This window comes from Python bivittatus, unplaced genomic scaffold, assembly GCF_059951505.1.
Source record: "Python bivittatus isolate LINGU-HERP-01145 unplaced genomic scaffold, Pbiv_v1 ctg000080_np1212, whole genome shotgun sequence".
NCBI classification, from domain to species: domain Eukaryota; kingdom Metazoa; phylum Chordata; class Lepidosauria; order Squamata; family Pythonidae; genus Python; species Python bivittatus.
The window spans coordinates 2,999,524-3,012,818 of record NW_028277035.1 but is presented as its reverse complement, the minus strand read 5'-3'; the positions used below and the strand labels follow the sequence as shown (position 1 = coordinate 3,012,818).

At 38.3% G+C, this 13,295-nt stretch overlaps 1 protein-coding gene across 1 annotated transcript in view; it reads left to right on the top strand.

Annotated features, from left to right (window-relative positions):
- Positions 1 to 13,295, top strand: part of EVPL (envoplakin) — a 77,558-nt gene that overhangs the window by 43,896 nt on the left and 20,367 nt on the right. The window contains exons 5-11 of the mRNA XM_088133383.1: positions 129 to 252; positions 2,485 to 2,610; positions 4,142 to 4,180; positions 5,468 to 5,629; positions 6,502 to 6,609; positions 9,411 to 9,506; positions 12,269 to 12,394. Of these exons, the coding sequence (XP_087989509.1) occupies positions 129 to 252; positions 2,485 to 2,610; positions 4,142 to 4,180; positions 5,468 to 5,629; positions 6,502 to 6,609; positions 9,411 to 9,506; positions 12,269 to 12,394 (781 nt within the window). The remainder of the gene's footprint in view (positions 1 to 128; positions 253 to 2,484; positions 2,611 to 4,141; positions 4,181 to 5,467; positions 5,630 to 6,501; positions 6,610 to 9,410; positions 9,507 to 12,268; positions 12,395 to 13,295) is intronic.

Genomic DNA, 13,295 nt, shown 5'->3' with positions numbered 1-13,295 from the left:
ATTTAGTAAATGCATGGAGACATATTTAAATGACAAGTTTCAGATCAAGTTTGGGCAATTCTTCCTTGAAGAACCTTGAAGAAACCCATTTTCTAATGAAGAATCTCCCTTTCTTCTCTCCTCCAAAGCATCAAGCAGCTCCATGACCGAATGACACGCCAATGTGCAGAATATCGAGAGCTCTATGAAAAATTTACACTTCCTGAAGTTGGTTCCAAAGTGGACTGGGCAAAAATTCTAGAACAGAAACAGGTGAGAGTTGATGATTGGGTATGTTGCCTTTCATTTGATCAAGTGCATTTGTTAATCAAGTTATTAAAGTTGAACATGAATTCCAGCAAGGAAAGTAAAACCCAGCTTTACCTGGAGATCACAGCAGAAGAACAAATCCTTCCTTTTTATCCTTGCAAGGCAAAGATTGTAGTTAATGATATTGGCATTACCTCAACCAATGCTTATCAGGGCATGCATGGTTTTGACCATGGCACTGATTTGCCCTAGAAATACAATAACCTTCCATACAAATTCATGGTGAAGCCAAGGAATTTGCTTTGCTACAGGCAAAACTTTAAGATGGACCAACTCATATTGGCCAAGTTTACACATCAAGCTGGTTTGTTTGATCTCAGCTTACTGTGCTATGTAAACACAGCCAACTGTAGTTTATGAATGAAACACAGTTAGACAAACTATAGTTTAGCTCAATGGGTAAAACAAGTTGTACTCTCATACACTGAAAAATAGTATTATGTTTGCTATTAAGCAAATAAAAATAACCCTGGTTTAATAATTCATGCCAGACCAGGCAGTTAGGAAATATTATCAAGAATATGCAGCTTGACTGGTATTGCAGCCGAGCAACTATATTTAAGCCCCCTTGTCATCACCATCACTGAATGAACTACTGTACAGCAGTAGGGATTGTGTTTTGCTTGTTAAATGCAATTTCTCAGCAAATGGAAGTTTTTAAAGGTGCAGTAAGAATATCCTTGTTTTTAATTGCTTCCCTGTAGCAAAACTCTCAAGGTCATAAAATCTAGTAGCTATTGAACAGTAATGTCTGAAAAAGCCCCCTTTGCCTCAAACCCAGAGACAGTGGGTGCTTCAACCACAAGCACTAAAATGCCCTTCCATCTTCTCACTTCACAAAGGAGTTGCCTGGAGTAGCCTAGAACATAATCTTTTATTGGAGGCATCTCTCTGAAGAGCTATTTGATCCATGTCTCATTTAAAAATTAAGAGACTTAAGGAGGGAGGGTACTGACCCCAAAAGTGTCAATCAACAGTATAATTGCAGTAATCATAAATTACTTTTATACACAGAATTCAGCACAATGATTGTAGGGGATTGCAATTCTCCTTTGGTGACACATAAGTGAGCACAGGCACAATGTATTATTACTAAGGTTCTTGTGCATCCTTGGTTTCCTGGAGCTAATTCTCTTCTTCCTCCCAGTGCAACACAAAGTCAGACTTACTGTCATGGTGTTCCTCTCCTAGGTACTCTAAGGAGCCCTAACAATGTCCAGCAACAAAATATGCATTGGTGGTTCTCTTTTCTAGTGTCCTGAGTATTTCTTGTTTTTATTCTGCAGTTACCTTACTTCAAATGTGCAATTTTACAGATAACGTAGCCTTCCATTTGTAATATTGTGTTAGTAGGTATCAGTACACCTAGACTAAGGCCAGGATGGTTTTGCCTGTTGCCTGACGTTACTGTAGCCTTGGATGTAAACATACTCAGTAGCTCTATCTGTGTAAGCTCTCAAGGCACCAGGTTTTCTTCAATACACGTCCTTCTTAGAACATTTTCCTGCCTGTGTTTTCACAGAAATATCATAATATACTCTTTGAATCAAATGGGTCAGTTATGCAAGGAGCCTTTTGAAGGTACAGGTTTATCAATAAGAGCTTTTTGGTGGGGCAACTACAAAACCTTTCAAAATGGTCCTGTCAATCTTTGCCTGTCCCACTTCTTCCCATAACCATTTTTCTTGCACCTTTTTCTGGTTCCTAGTGACTTCTGGTCTCTAGCATTCCAGGATAACTTGGCCTGAGTGCTAGCAGTGGTCACAAGTATGGGGACAACATGGCAATCATTTCAACAAGAGATCAAAGAAATGGAATAGTATTGTCGAAGGCTTTCACGGCCGGCATACGATGGCTGGTGTGGGTCTTCCGGGCTGTGTGGCCGTGTTCTGGAGGTTTTGTTTCCTAACGTTTCGCCAGCACCTGTGACCGGCATCTTCAGAGGGCAGGAGCACAGGCAAGAGCAGTTCTCTCTGTGCCAGAACTGCTCCTGTCTGTGCTCCTGCACTCTGAAGATGCCGGTCACAGGTGCTGGCGAAACGTTAGGAAACAAAACCTCCAGAACACGGCCACACAGCCCGGAAGACCCACACCAGCCAAATGGAATAGTCTTTCTTGCAGTAGAATAATTTTCAGTATATATAGTATGATGACTTACTGGTGGGTTTGTTGCAGAAACAAGTCAATGGAGGGAAATATGGACCTACAATGCCTGAGCTGGAAAAACAAATTGCAGAACACAACATTCTTCAGAAGGAGATAGAAGCATATGGCCTCCAGGTTAAAAACCTTCAGAGTCTGGTAAGATGGCATATTGTCTGTCTTTTCATTTTAGAGATGAATTACACATCTTCCCAATACTATGTTGTTGGAGAGTAAAGAATAATTAACCTAGCCATTTTAAGGCATACCCAGCTTGTAATTCACACACCCTGAAAAATAAACAATTATACTGTACACTTACAAGACCTGTTTAAACAAACCAAATTCTTAACTCCCAGTGGTTTTTAGTATTCTAAAATTGATAGTTGTATGAAAATGTGAAGTTCCTACTCTTGTGAAATTCACAAGTTTTCATCTGCTAACCGTTTCTCTTAAAAAGTGAACTTCAGACAGTGAACATAACAGAGTCATATTATTGTACTTTTGGAGGCAGAATCACAAGAGAAGAAAAAAATATGAAAATAAGACAATGGAGTTGGATCTTGTTTCTGCAACTAGAGATATGATTATTGTATCCCAGTAATATGATGGGAGAACTGACAGTACTGTGAGCATTTTTGTGTTGTATAATTGTGGGAGAAAAAATTAACACAGTTGGTGTAGAAGGAAAACAATAAATAAAGCCATTCCAACGAAATTCCCTCCATCCATGATGGACCACAACTCCCATCACCACTAGCTAACACAGTAATTGTGCCAAGCTCGATGGAGACTTTTTGAAGTGTAATCCAACACATACAGTATAAGGGCACTGAATTTATGAAGACAAAAAGGGCAGGCAACCTGATGCCCTTCAGATGTTGTAGTCTACAGCTTTCAGAAGCCTTCATCTTTGGCCATGCTGCTTGGGAATAAGTTGAGTAGTCAAACCATCAGCATCTGATTGGGAATGATTATTTTTTCTTCTTGTCTATTACCTCATTCTGAAGTTGCAAGATAAGAAAAATAGGGAACTTTCAAATGATTAAATTTGTAGAACTTATTAAAAAGATTTGTTAAATGTCACTTAGCATACTGTGAATCTAGTACTAAAATATTTCATCCATGAATGTTTTAATTAAAAACCTCTATAGTCATATTATTGCAATTATGGGTCCTTTAACAATCCTTGCACTTCTGCTGCCTTGTCAGTGAATTATCAGAAAATAACAGTTTACAAGACCAGACTGACTCATTGTTAGCTAAAAAAAGTGAAATATCTATTCACAGTGCTGACTGATAGTCAAAAGCAACATTTGATTTTTTTTAGTTAATGGTTCATTTCCTTCAATATTTTTAAATAAAAACTATGCATAGAGTTTGAAAGTATTAAGCAAATACAAATATTCTGATTAAGTGATGAAGATTCTGTGTTCTGTATATAATATTTTATAATTTTATTTAAATTTAAATGGTAAATATTGATTAAAATATTGACTACATTGTGAAGGGATCATAGTTTGCTCATGGAAATTTGTTTTTTTTAAAAACAAGTTCATACTAAATCCAAACAATACAGTATAAAACTATAGTTTCACAGTAAGATAAGGTAAGATGGTATACACGTTCTGTAAACCATTAGTATTCTTTAAAAAAAAAAAAAAAAATTGCTGTCACTCTCTCCAAACAGGAAGCTGGAGATTTAAAGGCTCAATACAAGGATTTGCTGGTAAGAATTTTCTTCAGTAGGCTATAACCTTTTTAAAGAAAATGCTATTAATCTGTTATATTGGATTCATGTAAGCTGTGATTGGAAAAGTGTGCTGGGCTTAGTGATGATCCAGCTATTTCAGGCAGGAGCAAGAACACATTTGCTTTTGAGAGAACGTGACAGGCACATTCACAAAATGAGTGTCATGAAAGACATGCCTATGTACAAAATGGCTGCCATGGTGGATATGACCCGTTACAGTACCCCCATTTCATGGAAGATGAACTATTCGTGCTCTCCTATCTCATTGGGACCTTAATCCAAAGAATTCCCTGCAAACAAATGTGATGTTAGAGGCTGGGTTTGTGCTTTGCTGTTTCCAGCTTCTTGTTTAATTTTGTAAAAGAATCTTTTTTTTTCAAAATTGGGATAGGACAGAGGGTCCGGTAGACACTAATAGAGGTATCTGGAAGCAGATTGGTGTTTGTGTCGTATTGCCTACCTCTGACTTGAGGACTCATTATAAGAAAAAGACATAAAAGCACCAGCACTATCGTTTTCATGCCCTAGGCACATCCCACACAAAGGTTTGGAGTTGCACCCAATCTAACAGGTGACATGACTTACTGAGTAAAGGCCAACCTTACTCTCCTGCCCATGCCAGGCAGCCATCTTCTGCAGGGGTCCATGAAGTAGCTCGTGTATGATGCAGGAGAGAGTTCTTAGACTGGAAGCATAACAGGCCCCGAGAGAGAATTCTTGCAGTGGCCTGTTACCCTTGACAGCACCCACCATAACCAAGAGCCAATGTGGTATAGTGTGGACAATGTTAACCAAGGAGCAAGAAGACCCAGGTTCTAGTCCCCCATCAGCCATAGAAACTCCCTGGTTGATGATGGCCCAGTCACTCTTTCTTGGCCCAAACAACATCATAGGTTGTTGTTGTAGGGAAAATAGGAGGAAGGAGTATTATGTTTGTCATCCTGAGCTTCTGAATGTAAAGCAGGATAGAAATCTAATAAATAAAAAATAAAAACTCAGTAGTGCTGTTCTAACACTCTAGATAAGGATGTTCTGACATTAAATTAGATGGGGAATTATAAATTATATACAGCAGCCTTTCCCAAAATGGTGCCCTCCAATCTTACTGGACTACAAATCCTAGTATCCCCGCACCATAATACCAAGGGCTGTAATGGCTTCAGAATGCTAGGACTTGTTATTACAATATCTAGTTGGTGGCAACTGGACAACAACAGTTAAATGAAATGACAATTAATATGTTTTTTCCCCTCAATCTGACAGAAAGCCTCTATCTGGCGAGGCCAGAGCTTGAACAGCCTCTATACCCACCTACAAGGTTGCATGAAAGAGCTGGCGTATCTCACAGAGCAACAGAAGAAGATCTTGAAGCAGGACTGGAGTGATCAAATGATTGATCCTCAGTCAGTTCGGCGTGAGTATGAGGTAAACAAAACCCTGAATGTCAAACTGTATGTGTGGGTGTGTGAATTCGTGGTTTGCGAACTCTGTTAGGGAATGTGATACTCCAGCAGCATCAGCTTCAGATATGCCCAGTGATTATGTCAGGCAAGCTACTGCAAAAATAAATCCTGGTTCTTCCAAACAATTGGTACATCTGTGCACATTTACTATGGAAGCTTTTGTAAGAAAACCCAGGCAACATATTTCTCCTGCCATACTGATTTCAGCGAGACTTACTCATGGTTAAATGTACAGGTGGTCCTCGATTACTGACCACTCGTTCAGCAACCGTTCAAATTTGTGACGGCGCTGAATGAGTGTTACTTACAACTGGTCCTTGAAGTTCTGACCATCACATTGCCCCTGCAATCACATGATCGCAATCCAGGCACTCAGCAACTGGCCCAGATTTCCAATGGTTGTAGCATCTGTAGTCATGTGATCACAATTTGCAACCTTCCCTGCCAGCCTCCCAAAAGCATAGTCAGTGGAGAAGCCAGCAGGAAGTTGGAAGTCATGTGAGGTCCTCATTTAACGACCCACGGTGATTCACTTAACGGTAACCGGGGACTGCCAGAATTGCCATTGCTAAGCAGTATGGTTACATGACACTGTGCTTTATGACCGCATCGCTTAGTGATGGAAATTCCTGTCCCAATTGCTGTAGCTAAGTGAGGACTACCTGTACTTGACTTTCACAGACACCCCCCTACTCCTCTGGCAGGGCTGGAGTGGATTCCAAAGAGGTAAATTGTCTGTTCCCATTAGTCCAGTTGTTGCATGTGTATCGTTTGTATCATTCAACTCATTCATTGTGGCCGTTTGCCCCGCGTTGCTTTTTTCCTTCTCTGCAGGATTTCAGAAGCAATGAGCTTCTTAACCAGGAAGAGTATGTGAATACGCTCCAGGATGACGGAGAACGGATGACTGAATTGAAACATCCGGCAGTGACGCCAATCCAGGTAAATATCAAAATTCTGAAATCCTAGTGACCAGACTCTTTTCATTTATTTGTTTATCTGAAGAATATTTAACCTGTTCTTCTCAAGAGCTAACATTTTTTTAAAGAAGAAGGAGGAGGAAGAGGAGAGGAGGGGGAGGAGGGAGAGGAAGAAAGGGAAGTTCCTGCCCTCAGGCTAACAAAATTGGATTGGGAGCAAACCTTAGTAGCAAAAGGAAAACAAAGGCTGCCACCTGTTCTTAATTACAAATGTCTTCTAATGAGCAACTGGTTTGGGAAAAGATCAAAGGAAAAGAAAAATCACAGATTACTGGTCTCTTGACAGAGCCAATGGTACAGACTTTTCTCTTTTCTCCCTCACCTCTCCCTGAGGGAATAGATGCTGCCTGGTGACAGAGAAAAAGATGTTTCTGAATGAGGGTTTAATTAGGGAATTTCTCTGTGAGAGGTCCAGACAAATTTTTCTTTCCTTTTGTAAACCTCTTGTCTTTTTCATTACTAGTTCTACCATCATTCTTCCAGACAAATTATGTTAAGTAGGAAAAAAGGAGCAGCTGAATCTTTTTTACTGATAGCTCTAGAACCCATTTGTCTGGAAGCATTGAAAGACGAAGAACATTCTTCCATTGCCTCTGAACAAGTGTAGAAACTGAAGCTGAAAAGAGCTTAGATATTTCAGCAAGACAATGATCTGAAACAATCCTCCAAATCAACCAGAAAGTGTTTATAGAAAGGAAGATAAAAGGTTTTGGAATGGCCTTTCCTGTCTCCAAATTTGAATATTATTGAAAAATCTATGGGGTGATGTCAAATATGCAGTGCATGCAAGAAGTCCTAAGAATATTTCTGAGCTAGAAACGTTCTGCAAGGAAAAATAGGGAAAAAACAAGAATAGCTGGCTACAGGCAGTGTTTGTAACACCTGCAAGTGTTACAAAATACTGACTTAGTTCCACATAAGGATGGTGTCAACTTCTGTTCATTTAGGAATTGAAACATACAATTTGACCAGGGGTGTCTAAACATTACCTGCAATTGTCTCTGATGCTAAACTGCTAAGGAATGCACAGGTAACTATAGAGCTTCTACAAACACCTGTTAAAGATAGAGAGACATTGGGGATATTGGAGCTGACTTAGGTATGCCTTACAGAAAAGGGTTTAGCAAGCACAAAACTCCTCTCTATAACTAAATTAGGAATTTAGGATTTAAGAAATGTTTAACCATAGATGTGGCTTTTAGAAATTCAGTGTCCCAATGAATTCCAAGACTGAAACAATGTGATCCTCATCCTGTTCTGGAAGATGTGCTTCCAGAAAACTACTGGGCCCACCTTGGAGAGGCTAGATAAGCATGTGGTGGAGAAAAAATGGAGCATTTTGCACACATCTGTTTAATAGTCTTGGAATGCCCAGAGGCTTCAAATAAAAATTTCCCCCCCGTCAGTCAACAAGGAATAAAATCCAAGTACAGTAGAGAACGTGACATAAAGTTTGTAAAAGAGGGAGCAAATCTGTATATATTTGGTATATGGATTTATTTCCTAAACTATTATGCCTAAATAATCATTCTAAATTGACTAGATGATGAGATCCAAATTTTCTTGTTGTAAATTATTGGCCACAAATGTATATAAGTATGCTCTACCTACCTATCTATCGCTAGCAGGATATAAATCAGATAATGTGGCGTAACATACAGTTTCTGAATATCTGGGGACCGTAGACTTGCCGTACAATTAATATGGCTACTATTAATGTAAATGAAGGAACATATTGAATTGTCTGATGTCCTCTAACAAAATATAGAAATAAGGTTAATGGCACATTTTATTAAAGATGCACTACACTGAACAAGTCAGGAATAATAATCGTTTTTAAATTCTTCTCTTTATTCACATCTAAGTATACACATGAATACAAATACAGATTCAAATAGAGTATTTGCACAGTATTTCCTAGCAGTGAAAAACTGAGCTATACCTATTAACAGAATAGGTACTGGCACTAAACTAATCAAAATTTATTATAATTTGAACAGAATAATCACAAAAAAGTTGACAAAGTCTTACCACTTCCAGGTGAGCACTGAGATTTGTTGCCCCTTGTTCTGACCTAATATTGTCCCAAATAAACAGTCTGTGCTTCAATGGGCAAACTATACTTAAGAAAATAGATTTCATAGAATTTTAACTACCTCAGTAAACCAGAAATCCTCATAAGAATTTTTTAAAAAGTATATTGTGTAAACAGAGTCTTGGAAAACACCGTACCTTAGACTGCTATGTACAACCTGTGGCCCAAGAAATGGTTGCAAAAGCAAACAAATTTATTAAGCAAGTGTTATTCTTGGGGCTTGAGCTTTGCTGATTCTCTAAGTATTTCACTGTCCATCCGGAAGAGAATAAATTAATGAATACACCTGAGGGTGTATTTCAGCAACCAGTTTCCCATGGAGCTGTGATGTTTTCCAATCTAAAAACTTTGATAATTGAGAAACTTGTGTTTCATGGGAGTAAAATATACAAATGACCATTCCCTAACTGTGCAAATAGGCTAAAGAGTACTGTTATTTTGAATGTTAATATCTCAAAAATGGATTAGACATGCCACTAATCAATGTAAAACAAATCTATCAAATTTCCTCTCAAATTTTGAAGGCCATATTCAAAATACCTATCCTGGAGCATACTTTATTTTGTTGTCTGGATTCAGCAGCCACGATTATCTTTTGCTGTCAGTCTTCAGAGAAGAAACTGAATTAAAAAGTAACAGGTGTGAGAACTATTTATTTTTCACTGCAGGCCCATCAGGAAGCCCTGAAGAATGAATGGCAAAATTTTCTCAACTTGTGCATTTGTCAGGAGCACCATCTGAAGAGCATAGAGAATTACAGAAAGGTAAAAAGAGTTGGTACAAAAGAATAAAATCAAAGGCAGCTTATTAATGTTCCTGAGGAATTCAAACCCTTCCCTTAAAAAACAAAATCAAGATTTGAGCCTCCAGAACTCAGCTGCATAAGTACAGTGGGGAAGAATGTAACCCTGAGGCTTAGTGGTCAGAATATGGGGCTTCTAAATTTCTATTTCTTGTCATGCTCCATATACAGTACCTGTGCTTTGTTGAAAATGGATGCCAGTGGGTCTTGTAGCCTATGTCGTTCATTTCTTGAGATAATAAATATTCAGAGTTTAGAAATAACTGTCCATGCGAGGGATGGGAACTGAATCTATCTCAGAGTGTTGATTCTCTCCACATTTGCTATACATCAAATAAAGTCAGTGGATAAAATTGAAATTATTTATTTATGGTCCCAGATCAGTAAAATGGGTGGATGAAGTTTTGGGGAAAAATCCCACTTGTGGGGGAAGTCCAGTCTTCCCATATTCTTTCCTCATTCAGAGAAAGGAAGTAAGTCATGGCTTTCCTATAAAAGAGATAGGGTCTTTGGGTTCTGATAGCTCCCCACCCTCAGCATGGCAGGAACCCAAAATGGGGTCTCTGAAGATTATCTTAAAGATTAGGCAAGCATATGTAGGAGGAGGCATTTCTTTAGATCCTGTGGTTTCAAGGTATGAAGAGATTCAGATTACTGACTCTTATCAAATCCATTACCATAAGCAGTCACTGATTAAATTCTCTGCTGATGAAAAAGAGATAGAGCTATATGTCATCAGCACTCTAGTTCTTCAGATGACTTCACTTACAAGGCATATTAAATATGAGGAATAGTAAAACCTGCAGAACCCCATTGCATAAACACTATGGAGTTGAACAGAAATTCCCCAATACCAGTTTCTGGAGAAGGCTACCTGAGTATTAATACAACTATTGCCAAGCTATTTTCACCATATCCATAGCATAATAGAACATAAGAAATGGATCTTGTCATCTAGCTCACCCTCTACCCAGTGAGGAAACCAACACCTACATATGACCTTTCAGCCTCTATTTAAAAAACTCCTACCACCACCTCCTGTGGTAGTCTGTTTCATTTTTGAAACAGACAATGTTCTTATAGACTACCAGCTCTTACCATTAGGAATTTTTCTCAATGTCCAAATAACATCTATCTCCCTGTAATTTGAATCAAAGGCTTCTTGTTCTGTCTTCTGAAAGAACTCTGAATCCCAACTTATACCCCAACTTCTACATGACAGCCTTTGAGATACTTGAAGACAACTACTATGTCTCCTCACAATCTTGTTTTCTCCAAGTTAAACATATCCAGTACCCAACATCTCCAACCATTCCTCATTAATTTTTATTTTGAGTCCCCTTATCATCTTGGTTGCTTTCCTGTGGACATGCTCCAGTTTGTCAATATCTTTCCTAAAATACAATGTCCAGAACTGGACACAATATTCTAGGTATGGTCTGACTAATACAGAATAGAGGGGCACAATAACTTCTCTTGATCTTGACATGATACTTCTTTTGCACTTCCTTTTTTTCCCAACTGCATCACACTGCTGACTCATGTTCAACTTTTGATCCACTAAGACCCCCAGATTATTTTTTTTTATGTGTTGCTGCCCAATATTGTATCCTCCATCCTATAATGCCATTGATTGTTTCTACTCAAAAGAAGGACCTTGCATTTATCTGTGTTGAAATTCACCTTTTTTTTGTTTTTTGTCTAATATTCAAGCTTGTCAAGATCCTCATAAATATTGATACTTTCCTGTAAGATATTTGCTATTCCCTCTTAGTATCATCTGCAAATGTCATAATTATATTTTCTAATTTTTTATTTTAGTCACTTATAAATCTGCTGAAAAACACAGTGCCTAGAACAGAACCCTGCAGTATGCTACTCAGTAGAGCCACTGATGTATGCTCAGTGGGTACTATTGTTCCAAACAACTTTTTGTATTATGGTACTCCAGGCTACATTTTGCATAGGATCTCACAGGAGACTTTGTGAAAGGGCTTGCTGAAGTCAAAGTACACTGTCCATCACATTCCCATGGTCAACTAAACTAATCCATTTTAGAACCTCTCCAGAATGATATGCAGAAGAAAGATATTAAAATACTGAGATGTCTAGACAAAAATCAAAATATTTCACTCTCCCTATTTCTTTCTCAGTTCATCCCAAAAGGCAAATTCAGTACCAAAACGAAGTCTAAACTCCAATTGTAATTGGGTTGTAGTTCATTTAACACCAACCCAAACATATATAGGTAGTCCTCAGTTTAAGAATGAGTTCCATTCCCAAGGTCTCTCCTTAAGTCTAATTTGTATGTAAGCTGGAACAGTATTATTGTATAATACTGTATAAATAGTGTTGTGTAATTAACTCAAAACATTGTGTATTTAACTCGAATTATTGTGTACTTAACTCAAATTTTGCTACAATAGGCTCCATTCTTAACTAGGAATCATCTTAACCCAGGGGCTACCTGTATGGAAACAGCAAATATGGAATATTGGGTTCTTGGAATCACTAGTACTGATTTAATGGTAAGATGTCAGACACCTAGTTATGCAATGTAAATAAAATTAGATGAGACCCAACATGGATCAGAATACTGGAGGTTGTTGGTTTGCTATAACGAGACAATATCTCCTGTTTCTGCAAAACGAACCAATCTTCATGGCTAAAGAAGCACTTCTTGATCATTCTGTTCCTCTGCATTTTTGTTTCTTCTCTTTTTAGTTCTATGATGATGCTGATGCTGTGAGCCAGTCCCTAAACAAGCTGAACAATGATCTTGATAATAAATATGGCAAGTTCAACAAAGATAGTCCGGGAATAGTGTCTGACTTAATATGCCATCTGGAGGTGAGGACCCAAGGGAGAACTGAAAGATATCAAGCTCTAGTCTTAATTAATAACCTGGAATATACATGGGTTTGCTAGGCTACTATGACAACCAAACCTGTTTATTTTTTATGGTTTCATCAAAGTTCAGTTAAGTACAGATCTGCAGGACCAGGAATTCAAAACAAAACGAACAGGAAAAAAGGGAAAGAGAGCAGCAAGAGAGGAGTCCCTTGAAAAACTATATCCTGTTCAATGGTTGTAGCTCTATTTGCTTCCAGAAGGCTTTGCAATCCAAAAATGGAAAAGTGTACTTTCACTTACAATGGACTTGAATCTGGTTTGCCCCAGTCCTAACCACTCTACCATGATGCAGAATGATACATATACCAACACAGGCCTTTCATACCTTCAAAACTATGGATAAGATAGAAACAGGAAGAATAATCAGCCTTCCATGCATTTTTTAAATATGGGAATGTGATTTAAGTAATTGCCTTGTAAGTATCCTCAACACAAAGATTGATCTTTTATGGCTTCATCACTGAGGCCTGCATAACATAACTGGTGAGCTACCAAACCAAAACCCACATTCACTGGCCAGCTAAGGCAGCCCTTCATGGTCTCGGTAAAAGCCCACCTTTCTGTGTAGCACTGTGAAAGCACTTGGCAGACCACATGGCCTCCATTTAGAATTGAGACCAAGCACTGATTCAGCAATCATCATCATCATTGTCATCATCATCATCATCATATGTTGATCCAGCAATCTGAGGAAAAACAGTTTTCTAAACTAGTTCCTTCCTTAGATTTCTTTCCCTGAATCATTGTGTTCATTCTTTAGCACATTTACTGTACTTGGAAATAAGTCCTGTGAAACACAGCAGGCATATTTTTCATTATGTATGCATAACATACTGTT